Source organism: Lathamus discolor, chromosome 5 (assembly GCF_037157495.1).
Source record: "Lathamus discolor isolate bLatDis1 chromosome 5, bLatDis1.hap1, whole genome shotgun sequence".
NCBI classification, from domain to species: domain Eukaryota; kingdom Metazoa; phylum Chordata; class Aves; order Psittaciformes; family Psittacidae; genus Lathamus; species Lathamus discolor.
Window position 1 is genome coordinate 124562385 of NC_088888.1, and position 18119 is coordinate 124580503.

General features: G+C 46.9%; 1 protein-coding gene across 2 annotated transcripts; it reads left to right on the plus strand.

Annotated features, from left to right (window-relative positions):
* The first annotated feature begins 1008 nt into the window (after nucleotides 1-1008).
* On the plus strand, nucleotides 1009-18119 carry BUB1 (BUB1 mitotic checkpoint serine/threonine kinase). Of its 2 annotated transcripts, XM_065682535.1 has the most exons (26): nucleotides 1009-1090; nucleotides 1262-1321; nucleotides 1653-1797; nucleotides 2156-2352; nucleotides 2872-2912; nucleotides 3180-3286; nucleotides 4586-4638; nucleotides 4743-4933; nucleotides 5616-5776; nucleotides 6119-6453; nucleotides 7686-7738; nucleotides 8238-8375; nucleotides 9170-9265; nucleotides 9909-9999; nucleotides 10385-10466; nucleotides 11348-11528; nucleotides 12421-12499; nucleotides 13378-13598; nucleotides 14073-14213; nucleotides 14788-14903; nucleotides 15395-15517; nucleotides 16282-16443; nucleotides 16642-16799; nucleotides 16893-17070; nucleotides 17314-17420; nucleotides 17822-18119. In XM_065682535.1, exons 1-26 carry the CDS (start codon nucleotides 1074-1076, stop codon nucleotides 18015-18017), a joined length of 3429 nt encoding a protein of 1142 aa, XP_065538607.1. In that variant the 5' UTR covers nucleotides 1009-1073; the 3' UTR covers nucleotides 18018-18119. The 2 variants fall into 2 exon arrangements, with proteins under 2 accessions (XP_065538607.1, XP_065538608.1); XM_065682536.1 differs by lacking the exon at nucleotides 15395-15517.

Consider the following 18119-nt stretch of genomic DNA (forward strand, 5'->3'; position numbering starts at 1 on the left):
CAGGCACAGAGGTGAGACTGACTGCTCTGTAATTCCCCGGGTCTTCCATTTTCCCCTTCTTGAAAATGGGGGTTATATTTCCCTTTTTCCAGTCGTCGGGAACTTCACCTTACTGCCAGGATTTTTCAAACACGATGGCCAGTGGCTCAGCAACTTCATTCGCCAGCTCCTTCAGGACCCGCGGATGGATTCCATCAGGTCCCACGGACTTGTGTGCGTTCAGATTTTGAAGATGGTCTCGAGCCAGATCCTCTCCTACAGTGGGCCCAAGGGCTTCATTCTCACAGCCCCTGCGTCTGCCTTCTAAGACCTGGGTGGTGCAGTCAGAGCCTTTGCCAGTGAAGACCGAGGCAAAGAAGTCATTCAGAACCTCAGCCTTCTCCAAATCCTGTGCAGCCAGTTCTCCTGAAAGCTTCCTCAGGGGGCCTATGTTGTCCCTAGTCTGTTTTTTGTTTGCTACGTACCTGTAGAATCCCTTCCTGTTATCATTAACATCCCTGGCTAGGTTTAATTCTAACTGGGCCTTAGCCTTCCTACCCTGGTCCCTAGCTTCCCGGACAACATCCCTGTACTCTACCCAGGCCGCCTGTCCTTGCTTCCATTGTTTATAAGCCTCTTTTTCCCTTTGAGTTTTCCTCAGCAGCTCCTTATCCATCCAAGGAGGTCTCCTGGCCCTTCTGCCGCACTTCCTTCTAGCTGGGATGCAGCACTCCTGCGCTTGCAGCAGGTGATCCTTGAATATCAACCAACAGTCTTGGGCCCCTGCCCTCCAGGGCTGTATCCCATGGGACCTTACTAAGCAGAGCCTGCTCTCTTGCCGCTGCCCTGAGGGTCCCCAATTACCAATTACTCACTTTAGAGATGGATTACTCCCCACCTCCCTCCAGCTCCATCACCTCCCAGCCAGGAGGGGCGGGGCCAGCCCCGCAAGGGGCGGGGCCGCGCTCACCCAATGGGGTGACAGAGAAAGGGCCGCCTCCCAGCGGAAGCGGGCGTGATTGGCGGAGCTCGGCAGCCAATAGAAGAGCTGCGCGGCGGATTTGAATCCGCACAGCCGGTGGCGAGGGTGGAACATGGAGGGTGCCGTGAGGTGAGCACCGGTGCCGGGTGTTGGGGCACAGGGAGCCCCCGGCCTTTGGCCCGGCTGTGGTTTGCTGGCCGGAGCTGGGGGGATGTCCTGGGACGGGCCTCTGCGGGGGGGGGTGTGCTGCGCTGTGCTGTGCTGAGCCGAGCCCGGCCTGACCCCGCCTTTGTCTTGCAGGAGCTTCGAGGCTCAGATACGGGGCTACCGAGGGACCGACCCGCTGGAGATATGGGACAGGTGAGCACCGCTGCTGGGCGCGGCAGGGCCCCTTATGGAGCCAAACCAGTGCGGGTTGGGAGGGACCTTAGAGCTCCTCCAGCCCCAATCCCTGCCACGGGCAGGGACCCCTTCCACTGGAGCAGCTTGCTCCAAGCCCCTGTGTCCAACCTGGCCTTGAGCACTGCCAGGGATGGGGCAGCCACAGCTTCTCTGGGCACCCTGTGCCAGCGCCTCAGCACCCTCACAGGGAAGAGCTTCTGCTTTATCTCCAACCTAAGTCTCCCCTGTTCAAGTTTGAAAGCAAGACTGGGTTTGAGCAGTTGTTCTGAGTTGCTTGGGGGTGTTTCAGGTACGCACAGTGGGTGGAAGGATGTCTTCCCCCCCAAGAGAAGCAGAACCTCTTGCCCAGCGTCCTGGAGCAGCTCGTAAGGATGCTCTTGAGTGAGAAGAGGTACCACGAAGATCCGAGATTTGTTAAGTACTGTATTAAGCTGGTAGGTATATGCTTTTGGGAAGAATTAAGCTATCCTAATAAAGCAAAGCTGTCCTGCCATTCTGTAGCTCTGACTGCAGAGAGCTGTGGGAGGAAAAGGAGCCCTCAGGGAGGTGGTTTGGCACTTAGATATATTGCTGCTCTCTGTAGGAGCTCTGAGGACTTTTCAGTCCTGCTGAAGGACAGCATGCATCTTTATGACTCTGTTATTCAGCTGCTTGGCTTATTGGGTATCACATGTGGCTTTGCTTTAAAAAACAATGCTTCCCTATGGTGGTTAACTAATAAATGGTCACTGGGTTTATTTGCTTCTTCCTTGGATGTATTTGGAAGCATTCATGCACCTTTATCTCACACAGGCAGGGTTCATCTCTTCTCCTTGCCAGTATTTCGACTACCTGCATGGGCAGGGAGTTGGTGCAAAGGCATCGAGCTTCTACATTGCTTGGGCTCAGCAGCTCATCAGGGAGGGCAACGTGCAGCATGCGGGAACTGTCCTTCAGAGAGGACTTCACAACCAGGCCCAGCCACGAGAGAGCCTGCAGCAGCTCCATCGGTAATTCTGACACCTCCTTCACTTGTGGGGCTGTTCAGAGGGTTGCTCTGATGTCCTTTTCTTGTGTGTATGTGCTATAGCTGTGACAACGATTGGTTTTGTTAGATGTAGGTATAAGGTTAAGAATGCTGCCTTGCCTTTCAGTATCTGTTGGATGTTTTGGAGGGGGTACATATAAAACCTGTACCAGTCTCCAGCAAAGCAGGGCCCAGAAAGAACTTCGATTTATTGACTGGTTTCCTGCCTAGTGTCTGTTAAGTAGATTTAAGCTATAAGGAAGGGTAGCCTGGCCTGCTTCAGGCAGCCTACCTGGGAAATACTGGTGTGAGCTTCACTACTTGGAAGCTCAAGCTTCAGGGATATGTCCGTGCAGTAATCGGTGTCCTGTAACTGCCTTGGGTTTTTAGTGCTGCAGCTCACGGTATGATGAGTAGACAAGAAAATCAAAGGCTCCTGGGGTGGGGAGGTGTGAGGGACAGGTTTATATCATGATAATAACTGTCTTTTCTTGCAATTCAGCTGGCTGCAGACCTCTGATCCTCAGAATCCTCCTTCGCAAGGTGAGGCTCAAGGTAGCTGCCTGTGAGCTGTAGCTTGATTAGGTGAATCTTTCACCTCAACCAGTGAGTTTTGTCCCTGAAGAAATCAAGTTTCCCATAGGAACTGAGTCTTTTTTTCCCCCCTTATTTTCCTGGCTACCCTTAACATTCGGAAGGGAAGTGTCTTCCAAATGAGTTCCTAATTTTCCAATGCTTAAAGTGAATAGAAATTCATTAATGAGAAAATGATTCCTACTCATTAACGCAAACCCATATTACCTGTCCCAGGCGCTGCTGCTATGAAACCTCTTCAAACTTCACATGCTGCAAATCTAATGGCTCCTCAAAAGAGTGTTTCAAATAATAATGAGACCACAAATGGCTGCAGAAATCAGGTAAGTGACTAGTCATCAGCGACACTGTGGAGCCCTCACAGAGGTTAGGTTGAAGAGCTTGACTGAGTAAGGATGATAAAGCATATTCACTGTGCCTGGTGTGGCTCAGGAACGCTCCTGATGGGTTTATGCTGCCACATCTTCATAGAAATATCTCAATTGGGAAGTGTTGGGATGCACTTTTAGTTCCATTTGATGTATTTCCAGAAGCATAAGCAGAGACTGATCCATCCAGCTGGTTGCTTTCTTCACAGGAGGGATGTTATCAATAGATCCTGTGCCGGTTGTGCTCCCTGGAAATTGCCTGCGCTGAATTTTGCTGAAATTCAAGCTACTCCTTAAGTACCCTCTTTAAGAGTGAATGAAGATAATGCCAGAGGATGAGCAGAAGTGGCTGGGCTTGCTCTCAGTGGGATGGTGGTTTCTTATAGAAGCCAGTCTAAACTGGGAAATGAGTAGGAGGTGACTTCAGCACAGCTCTTGAGCCCCTCTGCAGCTTGCCAGCTCAGTCTAACAAGTTCCAGCTCAGGTTCTATTCATACCTCGTGAGCTATCCTGAGTTAGCTTTACAGGTTGAATCCTGTCACCCTCTAGTCGTCTTCCTCCACCTCCTTCCCCACAATAAAACGGCAAAACAAAGAAACCATACTTGTAACTCAGCAGCACCCATCCTTCTGAGGTTTGCCATAGCTGGTTATAGTTGTGTGCAGTGAGAAGGCGAACAGGGAGTGAAACTACAGCCTGAAAGGCCGTGTGAGAAACAGATGAAACCTTTTTCAGCTTGGTCCTGTTTTCTCAGGTGCTCCTGACCCTTAGTTTGGTATTGCCTACAGATTGTGGAAGGTGTCTTGGGTAATGGAATAGAGTTAAAGCTTCCTGTGTCTGCTGCCTGCTCCTTAGCCCTGAGATTGGACAAAGAAAGAAATTGGTTGGGACATCAGGTTTGTCCTTAACAAACTCAAGTGATGTGTAGCTTACATTTCTGATTTTTGGAATAGAAACTCCCTGTTCCCCTAGTTCCAGTATCCAATATCCTTTCTGGATAGAGCCAGTATCCATGTTCAAAAGCTGTCCGAGATTACAGCAGACTGTTACGTGGTTAACTGTTCAGGCTCTGATGACTGGTAGAGCTCTTTCTGACCTGCTCTTGCCGTGCTCATGGTCTGAATTGTCATCCTTTCTATCAGAATTAAATACTGGGGGCTTTATGGTTGCTGGCCCTGTCAAAACGGGTGGTTAACTGTAATACTGGGACTCCTGCTTCTATTTCAGTGTGTTATTTCCCCTTCCCTGCTTTAGGGTCCTGATTCTGCTGGTGCTCAGTCCTGGTCTTCTGGTGGAAGAGAGGAAGTGTAAGTGTTTGACTTCTTTTAAAGTCACAGTGTGGGAAAATTCACACATCCCTGGCATAAATACAGCAAACCTGAATAGAGCTTTTCCATGCTTTTCCTCACAGAAAGTATGTCACATACATCTCCAAATCTGAAGTCCATCCTAAGCCATCCTCTGCTGGTGCTGACTGTGAACAGGTTGCAATGTATGATAAGAGCCTGCTCATCTGTGAAGGCTCCGAACTTTCCTTTGAGGAGCTGAGAGCCAAGAGATACTTGAAGAAGTACGAGCGCCTCAGGAGGCAGCAGGAATGGGGTATTCCTCCCTTTCCATCTAGCTATTCCAGAAACGTTCTCATATCCTTGGAAAACTAATACTGGGCTGCATTCACTTCTCTTTCAACCTCTCCACTGAAGCCTGGAAACCTTCTCAGAGCCCAAGTTAGCATCCCTATATGGAAATGGGGTGGGATGAGCTTGGAAACATCAGGTAGCATGCCAAACCATTGACACCAATATTTACTGTTTAAGCGCATCCCTTAGGTTTGTCTTTTCAAACACAGGTTTTCACAGTGGTGTTTCTTGTGAGCAAAGTGTGAGCAGCTCTGAGCAGTCCTGGTTACCCTGATGTGAGCTCCAGCTGTGGCTCTCTGCCACCTGGAATTCAGGATGGAGAGCATCTTGGTTCCTATCAGTAGGCAGTAATCAAAGACAGCCCAGAGGACAATTTAAGCTGTCATATGGTTCCTTATGATGCCATGCTTTGTCCTTGGCCCAAGTTAGTCACAGGCTGCCCAGAGAGGTTGGGAATGCACCATCTATGATCCTATGTGGGAAATAACTGCTTCTCCCAAACTTGTGCCCCTGGAGCTGAGCTCTGTCCATTGTACAGACTATATATCTAAATTTTAAACCCAAACAGCTTGTAATGTGTGTGTTGAGAAATGAATTTGGATGCTGATGAACTGTTTCACTTGCTATCATTGTTTAATCCTTAGAGAAAGAAGAGAGAGACTCCATAAGGAAAAAGGAGTTGGCTGTCCTTGAACTGCAAGCGCTGCAGCAGAAGCTGGAGCAGCTCACCCAGCTCACCAAAAGCCTGGAGGAGACCAGACTGGAACCAACAGCTACAACATCACCTGGGCCAAACGGGACAGTGGTGAGTATGTGTCCTGTGATTGACAGGAGCTGTCTTCAGGAGCTTATCTCACAACCTAACCATGCTTTAGACAGTCACCAGAGCAGATCGTTAACCCGACTTGCCAGTTCAGGCTGCAGTATTGACTAGTGTAGATACCTGGCATAACTTTAAATAGTCAACGATATGTATTTTAACTGTTAAACCCAAAGGTTTGTTTTTGCTTCTCCACAATTTAGTTTTAATTCCTTATGGAAGTTAGGCAAGAAAAACTGTTCTAGTTTTGCAGAAATAAAAAGAAAATGGCAATGGCTCTACTTGTGGGGGTATTTGAGTGTAAAAGAGCATTTCTCATCCCTAAAGGTGCATTCGCACGTGACACCCAGCGCAGCTCTGCAGCAGAACTGGAGGGCATCTTGTCAAACTTCGCATCTACAGAACACCCAAGGGCTGGTACCGGACCAGCCTCAGGCAAGTGCTTTATCAGCCGCTGCTCCTACACTGCAGCCAGGGAAAGCCACTGGCCACCAGAAGACATCAACCTCCCTGTGGGAAGAAACGTGTCAGAAGGATGCAGTCAGAACTCAGCCAGAGCTTGGACAACTCCAGAAGAGCTTGTTACACCACCCCTTCAGTAATGCTTCAACTCTGGAACGGGCACATCCTGACTCTGCTCTTAACTGGAGCACTGGAGAAAAGTATGTATAAACAGGCTAATTCTTGCTCTTATGCTGTCTTCAGCCTCTACACTTCAACTGAGAATTAACTAAAGTCTTTCTTCCTCTTCTGAAGACAAAATAATCTGAAATAGCCAGGCGAAACCAATATTTAAATCTAGATCAAACTTCCCTAACATAGAATCCTCCTTTCAGTTGTTAATTCCTTTAACCCTGCGTTTTAGTTGTAATAGCAAAGAGGAAACAGAGTGTGTAACTGCAGGAATCATTCAGCATTGCTGGCTTTGGCATGCCTGAAATAAACAGGATATGCTCAGTTCCTGCAGGTCCCGTATGCTACATCTTGGCCACAGAGATCTCCAGAGAAGAAAAGAGTGCTTGTATTTATCTTCTGTACATCTTGCTTGCCTGACTTGGCTTAATACAGGAAACAAAGCTGGGGGCAGAGGGAGAAACCTAGCTCGGCAAAGCAAGCCTGCCTGGGTGGGGCTGGCCAGCCAGTTGTCATTCACTTAGTTGACGAAGTTATTTGGAGGCGAACTGTGCCCAAGAAGAGTATGTAGGCTGAGAGAGTTGGGGCTGTTCAGCCTGGAGAAGAGAAGCTGCGTGGAGACCTCGGAGCAGCTTCCAGTGTCTGAAGGGGGGCTGTAGGGATGCTGGGGAGGGACTCTTCGTCAGGGACTGCAGTGACAGGACAAGGGGTAACGGGTTCAAACTGAAACAGGGGAAGTTTAGATTGGATCTAAGGAGGAAATTCTTTCCTGTGAGGGTGGTGAGGCACTGGAATGGGTTGCCCAGGGAGGTTGTGAGTGCTCCATCCCTGGCGGTGTTCAAGGCCAGGTTGGACAGAGCCTTGGGTGCCATGGTTTAGTGTGAGGTGTCCCTGCCCATGGCAGGGGGTTGGAACTGGATGATCTTGAGGTCCTTTCCAACCCTGACTGTTCTATGATTCTATGTAATGCTTGCGTTTTAACCTTTCTAAAGGACTCTGCTGCCTTTCAAGTTTTATACCTATTGACAGTATATGAGAAGCTTTCTCAGGGGCAGCCTCTAATAACATTCTAAAGGATCTCTCACTTGTTCTGTTTGTGAGACTTAAGTCATTCATGGGGGATAAAAACAGGATCACAAGTTGTGTTTGGGATGTTTCCTTTCTTCTAGACTGGGAAAGGCCTCCTTACTGCTTAGAATGAAGCTGGAATTTAAATAATGGCTTTTATTTCAAGCTAATGTTGTTAATCTTTCCTTTGAAGGCACTCCAACAAGAGAGCTGCTACACTGACATCTGCTGTGGATGTGAAAGAAGGTAATAAGCCCAGTTTTGATAAAGACTGATGCTGTCGGTGTGACTGGCTGGTGATCAACAGCATGTGGCTGCTAGTTCCAGCCCCAGCTAAGCTTTCTTTACTCCATCCCTGCATGCTTGGGCAGTGTCTCTATATCCCTTCCCATCACTTTTCTACCTTGTGGACAGTTCCTTTTTGTTTGAGCTTGGTCAGGAGTTCACTGCTTGTCCTTGCTGGCTCCCTGCCTGCTTTGCTTTCTGTGTCACAATGGATCATTCCTGTGAATTGAAGATGGGCACCACGGGCACCCAGCTGTCCAAGGTCCCATTTGCCCTTCAGGGCGCTCTCCCTTGGGAATCTGCCAAGCAGATCCGTGCACAAGACAAAATCTCCCCCAAAAGTCTGGGTTGTCATTCTGCTCCTCGACTCATTTACTTCTCTCACGCCAGTTTGCTTTCTACTGAAATGTTGATGAACAATCCCAGGCTACTTCAGAAATTCCCTTGTTCTCTTTTCTAGCATCTAGAATGGGGAATTCTTCCTTTGCTTCTGGAAATGCTTCTCAAGCCACCCCAAACACCTCGCTGGGAGGAGCAGCACAGGCCACACCATTCAAAGTGCAGCCTTCACCTACAGTTCATACAAAGGAAGCACTGGGTACGCACCTGGGATACTATGCTAGTTCCACTGGAGGTAATGGGATCTTGCCTGGTAACTTAGGTGGAGCTGCCTCTACAAGGACATTGTCTAGAGATGGGCATGTGCACCATTCAGTCAAAGAGGAAAATGAAATTAAACTGGTATTCTTCTTTCGCTGTTGTCTGCATGACCTAAAACTTTTGACCAGTAATAGATGCTTTAATAACACCCCAGCAGCCACATGGATACATCCAGACACTCCTGGATAAGTTACTGGTGATATACCTACACGCTTCTTCCTTGGCTTCTGAGCTGCTCTTATCAATACTGTCAGGGGCTCCTCTTTTTGAGCTGGAGATCCACAAGAGACTAACATGAAGGAACGTTACGTAGTTAGTAGGTCAGCTCTGGGTGATGCTGAGCTTCCCCCAAAGCTGAAGCAAGGGTGACTTACTCAAAAAGTCTTTGATTATTTAACAGACATTGTCAATTCTAAACATTGCATTCGTTTTCCAAACATCTAAGGAGATAAAGCAGAGATAAAAACTTGCTCCTGTGGCAGAATTGAAATCCCATAGCAGCAACAAGTGTGTGCTGGCCAAGCTGGATCTCCCTGGGTGTGTGTTCAGTGGTCTGGAGTGTTTAAATGCACTAGGAAGGAATGGCTACTGGCATTTGATAAATCATAGGAATACTATAATGAATTGGCATTGGGTTTGACTCCTACTCAATGGAAGAACCTCTGAAAACCACTTCTACTGGGTGTGATATTCCTGTGGGTTCGGGGGCATTAATTTCATTCATTTCTTTAGGATTTCTCATGGATGTGTTTCAAACACCCATCCTGCCTGAACTGTCTCCTCTGGATGAAAGTGAGGAGCAATTTGAAGCCTTGTGCAGAAAAAGTGGTAGGTGCTATTTATGTTCTTCACTCCATGATATTTCCTGCCTTTGCTTCCCATTTCTCCTTCCCACCAGTCCTGATAGCTTTGAGATAAGTAACGGTTTGAGTAGGTGAGAAGAAACAGCTTCTTTCCTGGTAATTTAATTTACTACCAAGATCTAAACCTTGATGCATGGTCAGAGAAGAGCAGAAGCACTTTGCTGTTAGCAAACCTATTGATGCTTCTCTGTAGAGACTTCCCTGGTGTTTAAAGCCTAACTTTGCAAAGAGCACAGCTTCATGTGTGTAAAGCTTTTTACTAAAGCATTTTGGAGGCTGGGTTTTAGCATCTGAATCACCAGCTTGTTGTAACAGTTGTCAGCCACTGCTGCTGCCTGGTTTCCAAGAGTGAGCAGTGAGGTGTTTCACAACTGGTCAGATGCAGCCAAGAAAGCTTCTCTAGCCAGCCTTCCCAAGGCCAGCCTTGGGTTTGGGGTGGAAAAATCTTCCTCATTTCCAAGAGCTTATAGGAAAGACACTTTGAGGGAATCCTGAGGATGCTTCAGGATGCAGCCATGAGCATCAGTTGCCTGGTTAGGGGTGAAAATGTGACTGTTTCTATACTCTTCATGGGGTGAAGGTAACATTGGTTGTCTTTCATTTTTAAGACCCTGAGGGAAGTCCGAAACCCGTTGCGGCGATCCCTGTCGTGCCTGCATTTTCCATCTTTGAAGATGAGAATGAGAAAGAGAACAATGGGTAAGGAGCAGGAAAGTAACACCTGAGTGCAGTTCATTAAGAATTCCATGTAGGATTGATTCCGTCCTATAGAACCGCCGTGACTGTATTTGCAGTACCAGGATTGGCTTGCATACAGTCGCTAGCAGCTGTGTGGAAGTGGCTTGAGAAAGCTGCAGTTGCCTCTCTGTGGAATTGCACAACTTCTTTGTTTGGACAGGGCTTGAGGTGCTTAATTTTCTGGATAAGTGCGGATAGTTTGTTCCTTTGAGCTACTGCAGCGTCTCTAAGTGTCTGCAAATGGGGTTAGTTAGAAGAATAAAAGTTCAAACCAAGAAGCCTTTGTTATGATCAGTCTGTCTGGAAGTCTCTGAACCCTCAGATTCCAAACTACCTCTTTTGTCAGGATCCCACAGCGTAAAACCAAGCCAGAAGAGCCCAGAACTGTTGGAGAACGTCCCTTGACCGACTGTGCAGCAAACACAGAAGTGAGTGTTTGATAGTATTGCAAGAATTAGCCTTAAAAATGGGTTATGTAGTTAGAGGGGCTAGCAGAGATGGCTGCATTTACCTCTTGTCTGTCCCAGTCCTGCAAAAGTCTACTGAATGAACTCAACTGAAATCTAGATACTCTCCCATTCCCTGCCAGTGGGATGAACCTTTCCAGTTAACTTTCATAAAGCTTCTAGGAATTTCCTTTTGGAGAACTCTATCCCTAGAACAAGTCCGACTGCACTAAATGCATGGGTTTGGCAAGGAGGAATGGCTTTAACCTGACAGAAGGGAGATATAGATTAGATGTAAGGATGCAATTCTTCACTAGACAGGGAACCCAGAGAAGCTGGGGCTGCCCCATCCCTGGCAGTGCTCAAGGCCAGGTTGGACACAGGGGCTTGGAGCAAGCTGCTCCAGTGGAAGGGGTCCCTGCCCGTGGCAGGGGTTGGGGCTGGAGGAGCTTTAAGGTCCCTTCCAACCCAAACCATTCCATAATTCTCTTTGGAGGAGAAAGGACAGGGAGCAAGAGACACTTAATAACCAGGTGACAGTTTTCACAGCCAAGGAGATGTATAAAGCTTCAGTCTGCTTGGATACAAGTCACGGCTGAGTAAGGAGATGGGCTTTTTCAACCTCCTATTACATTTTTTTGCCTAGTGTATTGCTGGTTATTCCCAACATCCAGGTCTGATACAAAACTCTGTAAGCCTGCCATTTAGGTTATATTGCCATTCCTTAATTTTTCTAATGCTGTAAGTTGACACATTCAGGCTCAGCGTTACTGAACTGAGTGCAGAGGCTGCTGTAGAGTTAGAGTGTAGGATGGCTTTGACAGCTTAGTTTTAAATCTTTATATCTCCTTTTCCTTGTCTAGGAAGAAACGGGGACAGCAGAATTCCTGAGGGATGATTATACAGTGTGGCATCTCCCAAGCAGTAATAAAACATTAGCTCCCAGTCCAGACAACACGAGAGACTTTGCACGAGCTGCCCAGCTCGTATCGACACCGTTTAGTTACCTCTCAGCACACCCACGACAAGCTTTGGAGGACAGAGGTAAAGTAATGAATACTCCAGGTTGGGAGCATGTAACTCAGTGCCGCATCACAGAATCACAGAATCACAGAATCCCAAGGGTTGGAAGGGACCTAAAAAGATCATCTAGTCCAACCCCCCTGCAAGAGCAGGGTAACCTACAGTACATCACACAGGAACTTGTCCAGGCGGGCCTTGAATATCTCCAGTGTAGGAGACTCCACAACCCCCCTGGGCAACCTGTTCCAGTGCTCTGTCACTCTTACAGTAAAGAAGTTCTTCCTGATGTTAACGTGGAACTTCCTATGTTCCAGTTTACACCCATTGCCCCTTGTCCTATCACTGGATATCACTGAAAAAAGCCTAGCTCCATCATCCTGACACCTACCCTTCACATATTTGCATCACCCCGTTTCTGTGCCTTGGTTACCTCACAGGCTTTGTCACATACCACACAGGTATGGCTCCTGCTGCTACCACTTCAGAGTACTCATTCCTTGCAGGACAGCATCTGGGAGCACAGCCTGGCCCAGTCCATGATCTTTCCAAGGGTTTTTAACTGGGGGAATAAGAGAAAGTGGCAAGGGAAAAGAGAGGCTTTCATTGTGCTGTCAAAGTGCTGCTCTGAACTGTTCCAAGGGGTTGTAAATAGTCATAAAATTGTCTGGGATCCCAGCACCACCTTCTTCTGGGGGCAGCTTTATGCTTGTCTGCCTCTCTTTAGTCCTGGAATACACTCCCTAAAAACCTATTTTTACTCATCTCTTTTAAAATAGGCTTTTGTTCAGTTCTAGCTTTTGTGCTACCTTGGCAGCTTTCACAACTTCACCTTCTTGTCTTGGTAAGAAGACTTAAATGTTCTTGCCTTTGGGGCTATTAAACATTTGCTGTTGTTCCTCCTCCCTTTGTTCAGCCCGTGGGGATGACTTGCCGCAAATGGATGTGGAGTTTTCTGAAGAACTACATAAGCAGCCAAAAGCAAAGAAGCTGAGGTATGTCATGACTTGTGGAGCTTTTCAAGACTTGAGAGTGATGGGTAAATCCCTGCCAGAGCAGGCAGGTCTGATAAGCTGCTCTTGATAGGAGTTTTCCAACTAATCTAGAGCTGACGTGTTCATGTCGGACTGACTGTCCTTACTGTAAATCTCAGCTCTTTGTGGAGGTAAATGAACCCCCAAATGCTCCTATGATTTGCATTCCCTGACACAGTTTACATTAAAAGTTAACTGTCCAAAACATTTTAATGGCTGTGTACCATAGAGTAACAGAGTGGTCTGAGTTGGAAAGGACCTTAAAGCTCCTCCAGCTCCAACCCCTGCCACGGGCAGGGACCCCTTCCACTGGAGCAGCTTGCTCCAAGCCCCTGTGTCCAACCTGGCCTTGAGCACTGCCAGGGATGGGGCAGCCACAGCTTCTCTGGGCACCCTGTGCCAGCGCCTCAGCACCCTCACAGGGAAGAGCTTCTGCCTAAGAGCTCAGCTCAGTCTCCCCTCGGGCAGGTTCAAGCCACTCCCCTTGGCCTGTCCCTACAGGCCCTTGTCCCAAGCCCCTCTCCAGGTTCCCTGCAGCCCCTTTAGGCTCTGGAAGGCTGTTGTAAGGTCTCTCCCTGAGCCTTCTCTTCAGAGTATGTAAAATTACTGCTTTCTTTTCAATATTGGTTAAATTTGCTGGCTGATGAACTTGAAAACTACTAGACTACGAGTCGCATGAGGTGATCAACTCTTATTTTCATAGGAAATGTTCATTTTATTTATCTTAATGTTATGGCCAAGGTCACCAGGGTGGACTTTTGACATATTTTTGCTTACTGAAGATGTACAAACCCAATGGCAGTACTGTCAAGTACTAATGCTCTGTTTTAAATACACAGCCCTGCTCTTCAACACATTGCAGAACAAGAGCATCAAGGAAATGTCTCGAAACAAGGCAATGGAATTCCAGGACCTGCTACAGCTGCTTCTCAAAGGTTTCCTGAGCAGACTGTCACCAGCAGAGCCAAGTATTCCTCATTTGCTGGGCTGGACAGAATTCCCCATGAAAAGCTGCCTGGAGCTGGGCAGGATACGACAGCCCGGAGTGTTAGAGCTGCAGGTACAGAGCATTGCCTACAGTTTCCTTCCATCCCATCTGACAATGGAGCGGTGTTGTGTTCTTGCATCAGTGGTGTGTTCCAATGGAAAGTGCTCACTGCAGTGAGCAAAAGGTCTCATGGCTCCTGCAAGGAGATTGCTTAGGGACAGATGTGAGGAAGGACAAGAGTCTTGTACCTGTATTACCTGATGCCAAAGATACTCTGAAGTACAGGAGTACTCAGGATTATTTAAGGATTCATTGCTAGTTATGGCTCAAATCTATCAGAAACATCTGCCTGGGCGACTTTAAGAGGAAAACTTAGGTACAAAAGCTGGATTGTCAAAATTGAGGAATACTTCACTTATCTCTTTGCCATTTTTGCTGTTTATTCTGGTTTTTCTTTTAAATCGGTGATACTCTTTCAAGTCCAAGCCTGTGTTACCTCTATGGAGAGATACTTTGCTTATAGCGCTTTTTCTTCTTTCCATGAAGTCCTTGTTGAGAACCCTTGGGACAAGGAATTGATTTGCCAGCTCTTATCAAAGCTTCCTAAACCACTCCACACCTATGTCAACTACTTTGAGTGGAAATCTGCAGTTCCACCCATCAGGCTGAAGGCTGACCTCCCACTGGGTAAGAGCCGCCTCAAACGTTTCCCTTGTTAAGCATTCCTTGGCTGTTTTCTGGGAACTTCTGGTTTCTAATTCACCTGTGCGTGTATATCCAGAGAGCTTCCGGATTAGCTAAACCTCAGCTCTGAAACTAGACCTGGGTTTTGGTTTGTCTTCTGTAGCATCAGCATTTTTGAACAGGCGTTCTGAGTAGGGAATTTTCCTCATAATCCGTGACACAGCTCTCAAACTGTGTCCAGAACAGCACCGGTCCTGCGTCAACAGAGTCTGGACGACAGCAATTGCAACATACTTGTATGACTTAACCATTAGTGTTTACTTTTTAAGAAATGCCCTTTGGAATCTGATTGCTTCCAGGGAGTCAGCCTAAAATAGAAACACTGATTATTTTGTTGAGCATGTGGCACTTCGCACACTACTTCCCCTCTTCTGCAGAGAAGAGACTTGTAGAGAAAGACTGGCTCGAGGGTTAAAGCAATAACTTACATAGGCTCGTGCTTTTATCTTGTTCCTGAGTAGCGATCTCTCTTCCATGAAGTTTGCAAGCAAGGCTTAATGTTGTTAATCTCTTAAAGGTTCCAGCACATTCCATGTGGACTGCTTGGTTGGAGAGGGAGCTTTTGCCCAAGTCTATCAAGCTTCCATTCTGAATGCAAGTAACCCTAGGAACAACCAGAAAGTAATATTCAAGGTAAGTAGTGTTGATTTGGAGCAACTCTGCCGGAAAATTCTGGAGTCCTGTAGTAAATGACACCTTTCCAGGGTGCAGGTTTCTTATGTATAAATACAAAGGAAAACGTTTCTGGTCTGTCCTCAAAGCTTTGTTCAGGTTGGGTGCTGTGGTGTTGGATTCATTCTACATGGGAAGTTATTTCTCCTCTTGGCTCAATTTGCCTCCTCATCTTGCCTTTGTAAAGCAGTCACGAGTATCTAAGGAGTAAGACTGAAGCCAGGCTATCTTTCTCAGCTGAACAAAGGCAGCTACTTGTGGGAATGCTCTCAGTCCACAGAAAAAGGAGATCTGTGTGGATTGATGATAAATTCGGAGCCATTCTTTGTTTCACATACATACCCGCTAGCTTTCCCTGTGTGCAGCCAGCTCTCTGGTGGCAGCTGCCTGTTGGGCAGCCTTTGGGTGATGCCTTTCTGGTGCAGTTATTAATAAACACACTTGTGTTGTAGATGGAGCAGCTCGCTCTGCTCTGCCCCGTCTCCTTGCAGGCTGCTCAGTGCAGGAATGAGCAACAGATGATAACGTGTTTACACCGGAGCTGCTGCCAAGAGGAAAGTCTGTGCAACTGCGAGGTCAGCTTAGCCCACGAGGGTTACACTAGGTCACAACAAGCCACATCTGCTGGTTGAGAGGGCACGTGTACAGTTACTAGTGTGGTTGTGTGGTTGAGTTGACACGCACACGCACTCCCCCCCTTTAGCATTTCCACCTTAGATCTGTCTCTGGAGCCGTTGTGTGGATCTTTGCAACATTTGCTCTTTCTCTTAATTTTAACAGTTGAAACTGAGAGCTTTCAAGTAGTTAAAGGTGACTTAAAGCTGGTGTTCTATTTTGAGCATCAGGTATTCAACGCAGCAGGGGAAGTACTAGGGGAAGGAATCGGAAGGGTTTTCCTGTTTCAGCTTCAAAAGCCTTCTCTCTTATACAAAACGTCTGTTGCCAGCCGAAACATCGATGCTGCAGAAACACTGACATTTCAAACAGCACAAAAGAGTGTATATGCCAGAATGGAACTGTGGTGTGTAACTGAAGCCTTGATTCAAGAGGTTTAATCACCGAGTGTATCAACCTGAGGTTGACTACTGTAGAGAGAAATGTTTTATTTGGTCTAGAGGAAAAATACCCACTGTGCCCCTAGAAAACAACCAAAAACCCCGACACGAGAAGATCTTTAGATTTTAATGCTCATAGTTTAAGTATATTAAATCATAGATTTTAATTTTAAATTTTAATAAATTGCCTATATACTCAATATACTTAGATTGAGTACATATTCAATTAAGATACAGATAGATTGAGTATATTAAGCTAAAGTCAGTCAACTTTCTGGTTACAGGTCCAGAAGCCTGCCAACCCTTGGGAGTTCTACATAGCAACACAGCTGGTGGAAAGGCTGGATCCAAGCATACACCATCTCTACATCCACTTCTACTCTGCTCACTTCTTCCAGAATGGAAGCATTTTGGTTGGTGAGCTCTACAACTATGGAACATTGCTAGTGAGTGTGGCTTTTGCTCTGCAACATCTCTGTTCTCTTTGGAGTGCTGTTATATGGCAGTATCGATATGTCTCTTCTACTCTCCTCTTTATGGACTTTCTTTATGGACTATTCTGTCATATATCCATCAGCATGGATCTCTAATCCATATCAAGCTATTTCTGTGTAGCTGATGGCTCTTCATCTTTCTCATTGCAGAATGCCATAAACATTTACAAGAAGCTTCCTGAGAAGGTGATGCCTCAAGCACTTGTCATCTACTTTGCTGTCAAAATTCTTCATATGGTGGAAGAGCTCCACAGCTGCAAAATCATTCACGGTGACATCAAACCTGACAATTTCATACTTGGGGAAAGGCAAGTATTCCCTTTTGCTGCCTGAGATGCCATCGCATCACGATGCCATAGCCTTGATACTTACATGATTGCTGCTTCTTGTCGTGGTTGAAGGTTCCTGGACAATGATACATGTGACATAGATGGTCTCTCTCACGGCTTGACACTCATTGACTTGGGCCAGAGTATAGACATGAAACTCTTTCCTGAGGGAACGGCATTCACTGCAAGGTGTGAAACATCTGGATTTCAGTGTATTGAAATGCTGACACAGAGACCATGGAACTACCAGGTATGAGACTGCACAGACAGCTTGAACATTTGGAGCTGATGTGTGTGTCTGGGGTCCATGAATGGAGTATAGAAAGGTTAGACTCTTGCACTGGAGTTGTAGTTTCAGCTTGTTGCTTTAAAAACACAACCCTGAAGCCTCCTCTTACGGAGCTTGCCTTGTTGGCCCCACAGTGTGTTTTTCAGTTGTTTTTTACTGGTCTCAATACATTTCTAACAGGAAACTTGTTTATGCTTTGTTTAGACAGACTACTTTGGCATTGCAGCAACAGTCTACTGCATGCTCTTTGGTACCTACATGCAAGTGAAGAATGAAAACGGTGTCTGGAAGCCTGAGGGAGCCTTCAGAAGGTTGGTGTCAAAAATCAGTTTCCCTTGTCTATCTGACATGCACCAGTAGGAGCAGGTTTGAGGCTAGGTTCTGACACAGCTTTCAGTGTTGCTTGTGTGCACTTCTCGATGCCTTAAAACCTGGGTTCAGTGTATGGGAAGCGCCTCCTAAAATCACTGACTCAAGCACAGGAAGCGTTGCAGTGGTGACGTGCAGTGTCCTCAGCTACTTGCTGCTTGGACAGAGGAAAACAAGGAGGAAAAATCCCTTAGGTTCACTAAGCAGCATGTCCCAGCTGTGTTACAGCCACATCTACAGTTGCTCCAGCCTGTAACTGGCGAGGGAGCTGGGTAAATACAGGAAACAGTCTTGTAAGAGCTTGACTTCAGCATTTCCTTGATGCATGTTTCTCCCTTTGCAGGCTTGCCAATGCTGACCTGTGGAAAGAGTTCTTTGAGAGCATGCTCAACATTCCCAACTGCCAGAGCCTGCCTTCTCTGGGAGCCCTGCGCAGGAGGCTCAAGGACTTATTCTGCAGGTCCTATGCAAAGGAAATCAAGTTCCTTCGGAACAGGCTCGTTGTGTTGCTCATAGAACACAAGCGGTCGCGGAAGTAAGCACCTGGTTTGCACATTTACTGGGATCTGGTTTTATTGATGTGAAAGCTTTTGTAATGACTTGGTTTAGAAATAAATGTCCTTAGGCTTCAGGAGTAAGAA

Bases quoted from the DNA above. Each gene is read 5' to 3' on its own strand.
- BUB1 (XM_065682535.1), top strand. The intron at 4,934-5,615 runs GTATTCCTCCCT...TTTAATCCTTAG, and splicing joins CAGGAGGCAGCAGGAATGGG to AGAAAGAAGAGAGAGACTCC. The intron at 14,214-14,787 runs GTAAGAGCCGCC...AATCTCTTAAAG, and splicing joins GAAGGCTGACCTCCCACTGG to GTTCCAGCACATTCCATGTG.